Below are 13,569 nucleotides of genomic sequence, written 5' to 3'. Positions count from 1 at the left end.
GAGGGGGCTGTAAAAGCACTGTGAAGCAGTATATAAGTTTAAATGCTATTAAATAAAAAGAAGCCTTATTCTGAAGGCAGTTTATTTTCCTTCGACAAACAATTTATGTAACAAAACAAAAGAGAGAGAGAGAGAGAGAGAGAGGGGAGAGAGAGAGAGAACCGTCCTGTCCTCCACCACCTGCATCCCATCCCCCAGGCAACTCAGACGTCATAGTTGGGGTTCTTGCGCAGGATTACAAAGCCTTCCAGGATAGGTGTGACAGGTATGTGCTCTTCCGTAGCCAGCTCTGCTCGCTCGCCGTGTGCCAGCAGCACTGGGGTTGTGTGAGTCTGGAAGCCGGTGATCGTCTTTGGCTTCCCAGCTTGCCCGACCACATCCACCGCCTGCAGTGAGGAGGGGGAGGAGCAGGCATTAGTAGGGGCAAAACATTCAGACAACCATCCCCCAAGTTCAAAACCAAGGTCCCCGCAACAGGGCACAAAATACTGAAGTGGTCCAGGATCCCCAAGTCTCCCTGGGACCCTCTCCACCCCTGGCTGGTTGCTCTCTTGGAGACCACTTACCTGCCCCACCCTCACCGACACTGGCAGCGGGCGCAGCTCCTCATCAAAAGTCACAAGCATGCGTGGCTGCATTGCAGCCACAAGGCCATAGAGCACGTAGTGGGACTTCCCAAGGATGACTAGAAGAGAGAGGAGGACAAGGGACAAAGTTTGAGGAGACTGGACCAAAACTGGAAGGGCTTTCTCCATACTGCTGTAATATTGTTCATTTTGACAGTAGCGTAATGTGGTTTATGTGATGGACCTGGACTGTGAAAAAACGTTTTCATGTCCATCTTTTGCTTGGGCTCCGGTTAATTATTTTGTCGTAGGTTAGTCCACTTCACAAAATTGCTGTGGTTGAGGTTAAGTTAGGGATGACCCACTCTGAAATTCACCTTGAGTTCCGAAGGGAAAGAGGGGATATAAATGCAATAAACAAATATCCCTGAACGAGGCCTCGTCTCTCACTTAGGTACGGTGCCCTAAACAGAGATGGAGTCAGCCACGCATAGTTCCCAGGAAGGGACACAGAAGTAATAGAGAGGCTGGTTTCTCTCGGATGCTTTGCATTTTGCCAAGAAGAAGGGTTTTTCCTATCTGGCGCAAAGCAAGAGGGTTGTAACCAAGCATCTCTAACCAAACCCTAATCGTAAAATAAAATATGGCTCAAACATACAGAGAAAGAGACCTCTTAAAATACAGGAACTACTTAGATCAGGGGTATCCAAACTTGGGAACTTTAAGACTTGTGGACTTCAACTCCCAGAATTCCCCAGCCAGCCTGGCTGGCTGGGGAATTCTAGGAGTTGAAGTCCACAAGTCTTAAAGTTCCCAAGTTTGGACACCCCTGACTTAGATCAACTAATAATAACAGTCTCTCCGGGTTCAAGCCTGGCAGCCCTCTTTTAAATTTGGGTCTTCAAGCCTGCCACATTTAATGCTGTGGGAAAATGGGAGGGGGGGATTATACAGAGTATGGGAGATATATAGTCAAAATAACATCCCTTTCTCAGAGAGTCAAGGACATTCTACTCTGCACCCGGAGGGGTGTGACTGGGAGGCATCTCCAGTTGGGACAGTGCATTGATTGGACCCTGTGACAGACATGGGGGTGCTGGGCTTGGACTTTCATTTGGGTGGGGAAAACCTGTAAAAACTTTCAGGTTCGGGTTTTCCCAGATGTGCCAATATAACCATGTCTAATAAAATGGAGAAGGGACGTGGTGGCTGAGTGACTATGACGCTGAGCTTGTTGATCAGAAAGAGCGGATGCTCGGCGGTTCGAATCCCTAGATTCAAAGTAACTCCTGTTACTTGTCCCAGCTTCTGCCAACCTAGCAGTTCGAAAGCATGTAAAAATGCAAGCAGAAAAACAGGGACCGCCTTTGCCTTTGGCGTTGAGTCATGCCGGCCACATGACCATGGAGACGTCTTCGGACAGCGCTGGCACTTTGGTTTTTGAAACGGAGATGAGCCCCGCCCGCTAGAGCCGGGAACGACTAGCACATATGTGCGAGGGGAACCTTTACCTTTTACCTAATAAAACAGAACTCTGAAGAAACTCAAGCCTCAGAGTCTTCTTTCGTTGAGGGTTTGCTTTGAACGCTGACACTTGCTTGGCTATTCAACCTACCAACCAAGGATGCGTTTCAGAGGCAGGGACAGAGGGAGACCGAAAAGTGCTATCGGTTGTTCCTCTCCACTGGATATCCTCCCCAAGTGGCTGGTTCAGTGAAGCAAGGCAGCCTTGGGCTTTGGTGAAACTACAGAAAAGATGTCCCAGAACTGGCAGGAGGACATTCTCTAGGGTTGGCAGGCGCATTGCAGCAGACCGATGCAACTGTGACCATAAATATGGACCCTGAGCCATTTTGCCAAAACTTCCCCCCCCCCTCCCTTCCTACAATGGGAGGCAGACTTTTAACAAGGATGTCTACTTTTATCCGCAAGCAATCAGGAAATCCAAAAGGGGCACTTACTGTTACGGACATCCAGGAAAGAGACCAGCACGGTCAAGAGGCCGGCCACAGCAACCTGGCTCATGAGCTGCCGGTCACTGTGGTAAGGACAGAGGGTAAGCGTTCCTTTCCCAAGGTGGGTCAGACCCTGCGCAGCGAAATCAAAAGTCAGAGGTTGGTAAAACATCCTCCCGAACTGGACTCGAGCAACGGCTTTCATCACTAACTCCGCAGGCCCTGAGCAAGAGGCAGGCCAGGAGAAGCTGTGCCAGTTGCTCCCCCACTCGTAACGCGAACTGAGCTTCTCAGTTTCCTTCCATAATTGTCAGTTATTACCATTTTTTTCCAGGTGTAAATCAATGCTTTTCCTTTAAAATATTTACCGTATTTTTCGGAGTATAAGACGCACCAAGGCTTTGAAGAGGCAAATTTTTTAAAAAAGTTTTTGCAGTCTGCAAACCTCCCCAAAACGGCTCGTTTTTTGCAAAAATGGGCCCGTTTCTTTCCCAAAAAAAGGGCATGAATAGCCTTTAGGAGGCTTGTAGAGTGCTCCTGCGGGGGGGGGGGGATTGCAAAAACAAGCAAAAAACAGCCCGTTTTTCACAGAAACGGGCCTATTTTTTGCCCCCCCAAAAGGGCATGGATAGCCTTTAGGAAGCTTGTAAAGTGCTCCTGGGGGCTGGGGGGGGGGAATTGAGCAAAAAAGGGCCCATTTATTGCTCATTTCTGCCCTCCCCAGCCCCCAGGAGCTCTCTAAAAGCTTCCTAGAGGCTCTGCACAGCCACTTTGGTGAAGGGGGAGGGTGTTTCGGGAGGCAAAAAATGCTGCATTCAGTGTATAAGACGCACCCAGATTTTCAGCCTCTTTTTTGAGGGAAAAAGGTGCATCTTATACTCCGAAAAATACAGTACCTAAAAATGAAGGGGTGTGTTATACACAGGGGGCCTAGAGAACTACGGTTGCGAAACTGCCAATACCTTATCTCTGCAAACTAGCCTCATGAGCGAAACTTCGGATTGAAGAGACAAGCCAACAGGTTTCCCCGAAAATAAGACAGGGTCTTACTTTCTTTTGACGCCCCCCCCCCCGAAATAAGCTCTTGGGCCTTATTTTCGGGGATGTCTTATTATTTTGGAGGTGCAGGAGGCGGCGAGTGGGGTCACCTCATGGCTGCTGCTGTGTTGCAATATTTTCGGGGAGGGCCCGATTGAGCTTATTATCCGGGGAGGTCTTGTTTTGGGGGAAACAGGGTAACAGGTTTCCTCCAATGATGAGCCTTACGCAACTGACGTCATCTGATGCTGTAGAGAGCATGTAGCCAGTGCCCAGAAGTGACAAGCGATAATGCCGGAGCGTTCTGAGCCCATAAAAAATGTCAGAAAAAAACCCCCCAATATCATTAAGCGAATGTCTTACTCTACAAAATAAATGTCTCCTATTTAATGTTTAAAATATTGATTTCTGAATTTTGGGTAAATGCGGGGGGGATGGGGGGTGGCGTCCAATACCTGGTGCTTGTCTTATAGATGGAAAAATACGATAAGTACCGCACTGTACTAATTAATGTCAATAGAGGGGGTTTTGAGTTGCCTTGAACGATGCTTCATTGAAACTTGAGATGGAAGAGAAAGGAAGGAAGGATGGATAGATAGATGGATCCAGGCAAGGAGGTATTCAGAAGATACAATAGAGAGAGAGATAGTAATAGCAATAGCTCCTTGTTCCTCTCCACCACCACCAAAAGTAAAATAAAAATAAAGTCTAAACTGTTATCAGCTGGAGAAGAGGATTTGCAAAACATTGCTAGCTGTCTGCCTTAAACATGCTTTTTTCAGGAGGCGACTGGACTTCCTTGTTTTTTCTTTGAAGACCTTTCGCTTCTCATCCAAAAAGCTTCTTCAGCTCTGACTGGATGATGGGGAATGGAAGGTTTTATACTCCTTGCAGACAGCTGGTCATTTGCCATCCTTTTTGGAGGGTTGTTGAGGCCACTTGGAGGTTTACCTGTGTCTTTAAGGTCACCTGAGTGGTGCAAGTAGGTGTGGAGCCTTCTTGGAATGGCTGAAAAGACTGCGTTGTGGAGCTGTGCTTTCGGCAGGATGTGTTCTGCCCTGTGTCCCTTCACTGTTGAACACAGGCGCAGGCTGTCTGTATTGTCTGCATCTCAAGCTGAAGTGCAAATGGTTCCTATAGCCTGAATTTTTTCTGGGAATTCATCGAAGAAAAACAAAGGAAGTCCGGTTGCCTCTTGAAAAAAAACACCTTTGGGACAACCTGGATGACTGAGGCATAGCTAACAGTGGTCTGCTGTGTGGGTCTCAGGCGTGAGCCAAAGGTAAGTCTCTCAGGTGCGATTAAAGGTTAAGCGATGCTTAACGCCACAGAGAAATCCTGAATATTCGGCATAGCCAAATGATAAAGATGCTCATTACTCTGGGTGTTTCCCTTAAGCTTAAGGATGCCCTAAGCCGTTTATTGGGGCAGAGGTGAGACTGCACATTACCTGAGCCAACCGCACCATGAAAAGGTTATTGGGATCCTTAGCGTGATATTGTGCCAGCTGTCTCAGCATTGCAGCCAGGCGAGCATTGTTGGTACCTATGGACAGAGACAGATAGGGTCAGGCAAGCAAAAAAAGAAAAGAAAGTACTTAAGGAGAGGAGGAAAAAAGGATGCCCTATTCCAGTTCAGGGAGCTTCATCCAGAATACATGTGTAAATAAACCTACTGAGAGTGTTAAGCCGTCAGAAAAAATCCAGAAACTTTCAAGCTACATTACTTGGTTTTTAATTACACTAAATGGACAACAATCACTGAAGTAAGTGGATCAATCAGGTGTTTACGGTACTTTTTAAAAAAACCATGCATGACCCCCGTGAAAAAAATTCCAAGATTACTGTATGCACAAAAATAGAAGGATATTTCCATTCCCACCATGGTTGATGGAAGCTGGCAGAGATGGCTAAATTGTCTGTTTTGAGTCAAGAAAAGAATATAAGCACTTTGGTTGCTACGGGGACACAGCTTCTGGACTTTGTGCTTGAGGTGGGAAAAAAGTGAAACTTTGATTTTGGGTTTTAATGATTAGGCTGATTTTGTTGCTTTTGAAGTAAAAAGTTGAGGTTCGATGTTAATGCTGTATTCTACTGAAACAGAGGGAGTTGGAAGTCAAGGCTTTCTGATTCCCCCCCCCCTTCCTCCTCTCCTTACTTTTCTTTTCCCTTTTCCTTCCCATTGTGTCATATTTTTGTGATTTTATTCTATAATCTAATAATACAAAATGTTTTTTTTTAATTCCAGGTTCTATCTCCAGCAACAAATTTAGGCAGTGCTAGAAAAAGCTTTTAACGCTCAAGAGAGACCAGGCCAACGAGAATAATAACTGGACAATTTGAAATGGTCTGGGTAGCTTTCTACACCACAAATCCCTAAGTCTCCAATTTCCCCAAAGCTCTGTTTTTGGTACAAAAGTTTTGTTGTGTCTCGCTAGCAGCCAGCGAAGCTGGCAGCAGATTCGGACAGTGAGGAAGTTGGGGAGGAAGATGGGCCAGTCCTGGAGTCTGAGGAAGGCTCTGATGAGGGCTCTGTGTTGGAGGCAGAGAGGGGGCCAGAGTTTGCCAGTTATCAGCTGCCTTCGGAGTCAGACATCAGTGAGGCAGAGGAACAGCTGGAGCCTGTTCCCAGTGTGCGCATGCGCAGAGTTGCCAGACGAAGGGAACAGCTAAAGAACAGGGGTTGAGTTCCGGTTCCGGCGGCGGCGGCGACGGGCAGCTCTTTGCCCGCTCCGGCTCCCCGGTGGGCTTCCCCACTCCTCGGGGGGCACAGGACACCCCGCAGAGGGGTCCTGCCGGAGGGGCGGCATCGCGGAGGACTCCTGCAGCGGCGGCGGCCGGCGGGAGGTCTCTCGCGCGCCCAAGGCACCGGGGAGCAAGCTCGGAGGACGCTTTGCGTTTCTGCGCCTCGCGCCTCGCTAAAGCCGACCGGAGAATGCAACAATAGAAGGAAGCAGCTGCAGGGCGGTGAGGTTGCTTCTCTCTTCATTCCCTACTTTGCATGAAGAACTATTCAGCTTTTTTTAAAGATTTTTACTTTCGGAGCATTTTGGAGGCGCGGCTGGAGGGAGGGGGGGTTTCCCCCCCCCCCCTTGGACAAGCGGCGAGGAACAATTCTGCTCTCAGCCCCCGGGGAAGGAGGAGGGGGGAGAGCCAACGAATGAAGCCTCACCCAGGCTGAGATGATTTTCTCTTCAACTTATTTCTACATATTACTGTGATTTGAGGACTTTTGGAACTTTTTAAAACTTTGTTATGCCTCTGTGCCCAAAACTGGCAGGGCAAAATGGCACACTTCCGTTGTCTTTATGAACTGTGAAACCTGACTCCACCTTTAAAATTAAGGCTTCCGGTCTTTGTCTCCGTGTCTCCCAGAGGAATCTCTTGTGGATTGGTATTTTTTAAACCTTCTAGGGGAAATTTTCTATCTATTGCCAGACTTATTGGAGAGATTCTCTTCTGCCTGGTTCTTCTGCTCCCGGATTCACCTGGCTACCCTTCTTTTCTAACTGTTTACTTCATATTTGGACTGAACTTCTAACGTTATAAAGGATGGCATCCAAAAGACCCCCTCCTGGAAAACCTGGCTTTGCCACTTCTGCTCCAACATCCGCAACATCCAGTCCAGCCACACAGTCAAAGATATCAGAACTGATGCAACCTAAGACTACAGAGATGGACTTTCAACAAATGCTTCAACAAATTCTACAGGGCCAGGAGGAAATTAAGAAACAGCTAAGGGAAATGAAAGATGAAATTAAAGAAAATCAAGCCCAAATATATAAGAACTCACAAAGACTGAATCTTGTGGAAGGGGGGGTGGAGGAGGTGAGGGGGGGGTAGAAGCTGTGCAGAAAGGGAACAAAGATCTTGACCTCTGGAGGGCCAAAGATAGGGGCTGTTCCTCTATCCTGGTCCTATTAGATCTCTCGGCGGCGTTCGATACCATCGACCATGGTATCCTGTTGCACCGGCTGGAGGGCCTGGGAGTCAGGGGCACCGTTTTACGGTGGTTTGGCTCCTACCTCTCTGACCGGACGCAACGTGTGTTGGCAGGGGAGCAGAGATCGACCCGGAGGTCACTCACATGTGGGGTGCCTCAGGGGTCGGTGCTCTCGCCTCTCCTGTTCAACACATACATGAAACCGCTGGGCGAGATCATCCGTGGCTTTGGGGTGGGATATCATCTGTATGCTGTTGATACTCAGCTATACATTTCCACCCCGAACCACCCCAATGAGGCCGTCGAAAGGATGTCCCGGTGTTTGGAGGCCGTACGGGTCTGGATGGATGACAACCGACTAAAACTCAACCCTTCCAAGACGGAGTGGCTGTGGCTTCCGGCCTCCCGGTTCAACCAGTTGCTTCCATCTCTGGCCATCGGGGGCGTGCAACTGGCCCCCATGGAACAGGTGCGCAATTTGGGCGTCCTCCTAGATGCCCGGCTGTCCATGGATGACCATGTAACAGCCGTGGCAAGGGGGGCGTTCCATCAGGTTCGCCTGATGCGCCAATTGCGCCCCTCATTGGACCGGGATGCCCTACGCACAGTCACCCATGCGCTAGTGACGTCTCGCCTGGACTACTGCAATGCTCTCTACATGGGGCTTCCCTTGAGATGCACTCGGAGACTGCAGTTGGTCCAGAACGCGGCCGCGCAGGTGATTATGGGGAGGACTAGATACTCCCCTGTAACACCTCTCCTGCGCGAGCTGCACTGGCTTCCTGTAGTCTACCGAGTGCGTTTCAAGGTTTTGATTATGATCTTTAAAGCGCTTCATGGCACAGGGCCTAGTTACATGCAGGATCGCATCCTGCCCCATACATCCCTACGACCAATCCGCTCACACAGAGAGGGACTTCTTCGGGTGCCGTCCGCCAAACAGTGCCGGGGGGCGACACCCAGGAGCAGAGCCTTCTCTGTGACGGGCCCAGCCCTGTGGAATGACCTCCCCCATGACATCAGGACTACGTCCGATCTCCGCTCCTTCCGTGTACAGCTGAAGACCCACCTCTTTCAATTATCTGGCCTGGCTCAACCGTAAACTTTTCTTACTCCTCCTGACAGTTCTTTTAAATTTTAAAAACCTTAAATTTTAAATTGTGCTTTACAATTGGGGTATTTTTAATGGTGACTTTTAATTGTCCAATGTGATGTAATTTGTTACCTCCTCCGTGTATGTATGTCCTGTATATATGTATGTTTATGTGTTGTATATGTTTTATATGCCCCACTGTACGCCGCCCCGAGTCCTGTCTGGAAAGGGAGCGGCTAATAAATTTAAATTTATTATTATTATTATTATTGACATCCAACAGATGAAAATAGAATTTGAGAGAATGTCCTATTACCTTAGATTTCAAAATGTTATAGAAGAAGATGGGGAAAACATAAAGGACATCATGACAAACATCCTGGCTGACTACACACACAAAGAAAAACAACAGATGGGGTGGGATATAGACCTGGTTTATAGAGTGAACTCAGCTTATGCTAGAACACACAATGTACCTAGGGAGGTTCACATTAAATTTCTTAGAAAAAGCACAAGAGATGAAATTCTGGGTGTACAAAGGGGGCAAGCATTGACATACCATGATATGGAGATAACCATTCTGAAGCAGATCCCTAAGAAGATTAGAGAAAAAAGGAAGAATTATTCGCAATTAGCGAATAAATTATACCAGAAAGGGGTGTGGTTTAGATGGTTGATGCCTGAAGGTATGCTGATATTCTGGGAGGAGACAAGAATCAGAATCAATTCACCCATAGAGGCGCAGGCCTTTATGGAAAAAAACAAAACACTCCTAGAAAAAACACAAGACACTACAACGGACACACAGGACACGGGAGGGGCCAGAGCTCTGCCAGTGGAGGGAGATGGGGCAATAGCAAGAAGACTCAGATCACAAAAATAAACAAGAAAATCATATTATTATAAACTGACCGAAAGTGATAATGGAATTATATCTGGATTTTATACTGTAATGTCTAATCTGATTGAATTTAGTAATAGAACTAATATGCTGATTGTAATCAATTATATACCAATGCATTATATATAAATGTATACTATGAGTATGGAGGGAGGGACGCCTGCCACATTTTGCAACTGCCAAAATTTGTATACCTGTCCATTTACCCTTTTCCCTATAAATGTTGAAAAACCAATTGTAGGAAGTTATCACCCAGCCCTCTCCCAGAAAAATAAAATATCCTAGGAAATATTGATAAGGCAGAATATTATATTTTCCTGAATGTGAAAAAGGGAGAAACACATTTTAAACACTAAATTCCTACAGCTTCCTGCCCATCCCCACTTTGTCAATGGGCCATTAAGAAGGCCAAGCTAGTCCACTTTACATAATAAAGAGTTCAGCTCCAGGGGGATGGGTGTAGAGTTCTGGCAGTGACAATGAAGGCATGATAATATAAGCCTTTACTCAACTGACCACATGGCATCTGAACTCAATCAAACCTGAATTCAAAACAGCCTAGAGGGTTGCCCCTGCATGGGCCCATGTGAGTCTGGCAACCAATCAGAATACATTTCTTACACAGGAACAGGAAACAGATAGGTGGGACTGAACAGGTTATAAAAATCCCTGCAAGCCCTTCTTGTCTGCTCTTCTCCTTCCCTTCTCTTCCCTTCTCTTCTCTTCTCCACCAACATTGAAGCATGTGATCACCTTTTCTGTTCAGGGCTCAAGCCATGTGGTCCTGTCCACCATTAAACCATCTTTCCAAGCAGCCTCCATGACTCCAGTGTCTTTTTCCCCACTTGGAGCCGAACCCAGAAGGACATTTCTTCCAACAATTGGCACCCCAGATGGGACTCCAAGCTAGCCTAACAAATGGATATGGCCCAGGTAAGCCTCCCATGCCAGCACAGACCCCATTGATTCTGTGGGTGGACTTTATCTTGGCCTTAGCCATTTGGATCTAGGCTTTAAAGGGGTTTTGAGTTTGAGCTCAAAGGCTGCCTGGAAAGAAGGTGAGTACCTCTAAATTTTAATTCTCTAAAATTTAATTTTAAAGCATGGGAAATGTGTGTATGCCTGCCTGTGTGTGACTAGTGTGTGTGAAAATGGATGGAAAAGTGAATGGTTGTTTTTTGTTGTTGTTGTTGCTGCTGTTTTTGTCCTGTGAGAGAAAAAAGCTAAAGACCATAAGAAAGTTAGTGAGAAAAAGGGAGGTACGCATACCCGCTCCGACAGCACCCCTCCTGGGTCACTGTGCGGCTGGTCCTCCGGGTCTCTTTCCCCAAGACTTGAAACTGTAAGAAAAGTCCCTGCGTGAAAGGGCGCGAATCGAGAGAAGGTTCCCGCGGTGAGGAACGCGTCAAAAGTCCCTCCGAAAGGCACCCCCAGAAAAGTCCCTCCGAAGGGCACCAATAAGACCCTCCGAAGGGCAAACAGAGAAAGTCCCTTCAAAAGGGCGCGAAAGGTCCTCTAAGGACGCGAAAGTAAAGTGGGGAAATACGAAGTGGCAAACCCGGCTAGGACGAAGTGAACCCACATCTAAACGGGATCATGGGAAGCGGTAGCTCGAGGGTAGCCATGGAAACCCCCCTAGGGGAGTTGTTGGGGGCCTGGGACGAAAAGCAAATGCCCGTCCTGGCCGGAATGAAGAAAAAAAAGAGCAGATTGTAGAAAATGGGCTTTGCTGAAAGATGATACAGGAAAAACTAATTTGGCTGAAAAGGTACTTAAAAGGAAATGGTGGGATTTCTTTTTTTTTTTTTCCTCTTGTCTGTCTCTTTCTCTGTCTTCTATATAACCACGTGGTTTTTGTTTCTTAAGATTTGTGCCTTCCCCAATTTAACTGAAATTCATGGTGGGAATGATTTTGTTTTTCCCTCTTTGTCTGTCTGTGTGTATGTCTAAGTCTTTGTGCACCCTCAAGGTAATTGTAACTAAGATGTCTCCAATCCAAAAGACAAGAAGAAGGGCTTGCAGGGATTTTTATAACCTGTTCAGTCCCACCTATCTGTTTCCTGTTCCTGTGTAAGAAATGTATTCTGATTGGTTGCCAGACTCCCATGGGCCCATGCAGGGGCAACCCTCTAGCTGAGTTTGAATCCAGGTTTGATTGAGTTTAGATGCCATGTGGTCAGTTGAGTAAAAGGCAATATTATCCTGCCTTCATTGTCACTGCCAGAACTCTACACCCATCCCCCTGGAGCTGAACTCTTTATTATGTAAAGTGGACTAGCTTGGCCTTCTTAATGGCCCATTGACAAAGTGGGGATGGGCAGGAAGCTGTAGGAATTTAGTGTTTAAAATGTGTTTCTCCCTTTTTCACATTCAGGAAAATATAATATTCTGCCTTATCAATATTTCCTAGGATATTTTATTTTTCTGGGAGAGGGCTGGGTGATAACTTCCTACACAATAAAAAATTTTTATTAAAAAAAAAACAAAAACAAGGGTTGACTTGGGAGTAAGGCCACAGGTGGACGATGAATGGCCCCTCCCAGAGGAAAGAAAAGGGGAGCGAAAGGGGAGTGGAGTTTGCAGGAGACAATCAATTCGCTTAATTGGTTCGTGACTCTCCAAGACTCCTTGCCAAGTTTTGCAGAGATCGGCCTGCCAGCTCTCCAAGCCAGAGAAGGTCTGTGACTGTAAATCCCCCCTTGAAAGACTTGGCTAGATGTGAATGAGCAGAATTCGCAGCAAATTAATAAAAGGGTTTTTTTTTGTCAGGACAAGGAGTTTGCTTCATGCTCTTGGGAAGCCTCGGTCAGAACAAGATTAACTTTACTACTACTCTAGAAGAGCCCCAAAAGGAAATGAGCTATAAACCAACTGAAGTTGGATTCCCGTTTCAAATCCACTCTCAAGTACTACTGCATATCCGGCCAAGTTCACATGGCACTCTCTCTAGGCCTCCACTCCCATCTGTAGTTCAGTAGTTCTCGTTCCTCGTTGCCCTTCTTCCCTTCTCACTCACTGCCTTTTCCTGAAAATGCACCGTTCTGGTTCAATTAGTTTTATGTCGGCTAGTTCTCTGGAATATATTTAAGTCAGATAATCCTCAAGTTACGACTGTTAACTGAGCCTGCCATTTCAGTTGTAGCCATGACGGTGTAGGAAGTTATCACCTAGCCCTCTCCCAGAAAAATGAAATATCCTAGGAAATATTGATAAGACAGAATATTATATTTTCCTGGATGTGGAAAAGGGAGAAACACATTTTAAACACAGAGTAAATTCCTGCAGCTTCCCCGCTTTGTCAATGGGCCATTAAGAAGGCCAAGCTAGTCCACTTTACATAATAAAGAGTTCTCCTCTTCAGCTGTGATGGGATTAAGGCAGGATAATAAGCCTTTACTCAACTGACCACATGGCATCTGAACTCAATCAAACCTGAATTCAAAACAGCCTAGAGGGTTGCCCCTGCATGGGCCCATGTGAGTCTGGCAACCAATCAGAATACATTTCTTACACAGGAACAGAAAACAGATAGGTGGGGCAGAACAGATTATAAAAATCCCTGCAAGCCCTTCTTCTTGTCTGCTCTTCTCCTTCTCTTCCCTTCTCTTCTCCACCAACATTGAACCATGTGATCACCTTTTCTGTTCAGGGCTCAAGCCATGTGGTCCTGTCCACCATTAAAACCATCTTTCCAAGCAGCCTCCATGTCTCCAGTGTCTTTTTCCCCACTTGGAGCCGAACCCAGAAGGACATTTCTTCCAACAACGGTAACAAAGCAAGTCACTATGTGACCATGCCCAATTTTATGATCGTTTTGGAGGCAGTTGTTAAGGAAATGCCACATTGGAGTGGTTTTTTTTGCCAGAAATTGGAAGTACATGATGGTTTCCAGCAAAAACATCAGAAACTCTGATCAAGTGACCACGGCTGTAAATGGCTGTAAATGCAGGCCAGACAGCGTCCAAAATATGGATATATAACTGGGAGATAGCAGATGTTTTAGTTCACATCTGTGTCGCAAGTAGCTTTTTCAGGGTCCCTCGTAAGTTCGAATGGTCACTGAGCAACCGGTCA

At 46.7% G+C, this 13,569-nt stretch overlaps 1 protein-coding gene across 1 annotated transcript in view; it reads right to left on the bottom strand.

Moving 5' to 3' along the window:
• Window positions 1–65: 65 nt before the first annotated feature.
• The window catches only part of PSMD2 (proteasome 26S subunit ubiquitin receptor, non-ATPase 2), a 47,026-nt gene continuing 33,522 nt past the window's right edge, over window positions 66–13,569 (bottom strand). Inside the window, exons 18-21 of the mRNA XM_081953623.1 lie at window positions 5,010–5,104; window positions 2,528–2,654; window positions 567–685; window positions 66–386 (exon numbers count right to left, since the gene is read on the bottom strand). Of these exons, the coding sequence (XP_081809749.1) occupies window positions 204–386; window positions 567–685; window positions 2,528–2,654; window positions 5,010–5,104 (524 nt within the window). The 3' untranslated portion in view covers window positions 66–203. The remainder of the gene's footprint in view (window positions 387–566; window positions 686–2,527; window positions 2,655–5,009; window positions 5,105–13,569) is intronic.

Source organism: Natrix helvetica (genome assembly GCF_964273705.1).
Source record: "Natrix helvetica genome assembly, chromosome: 5".
Lineage (NCBI taxonomy): Eukaryota > Metazoa > Chordata > Lepidosauria > Squamata > Natricidae > Natrix > Natrix helvetica.
The sequence above is the reverse complement of the archived record's forward strand: the minus strand, read 5'-3'. Positions and strand labels throughout refer to the sequence as shown.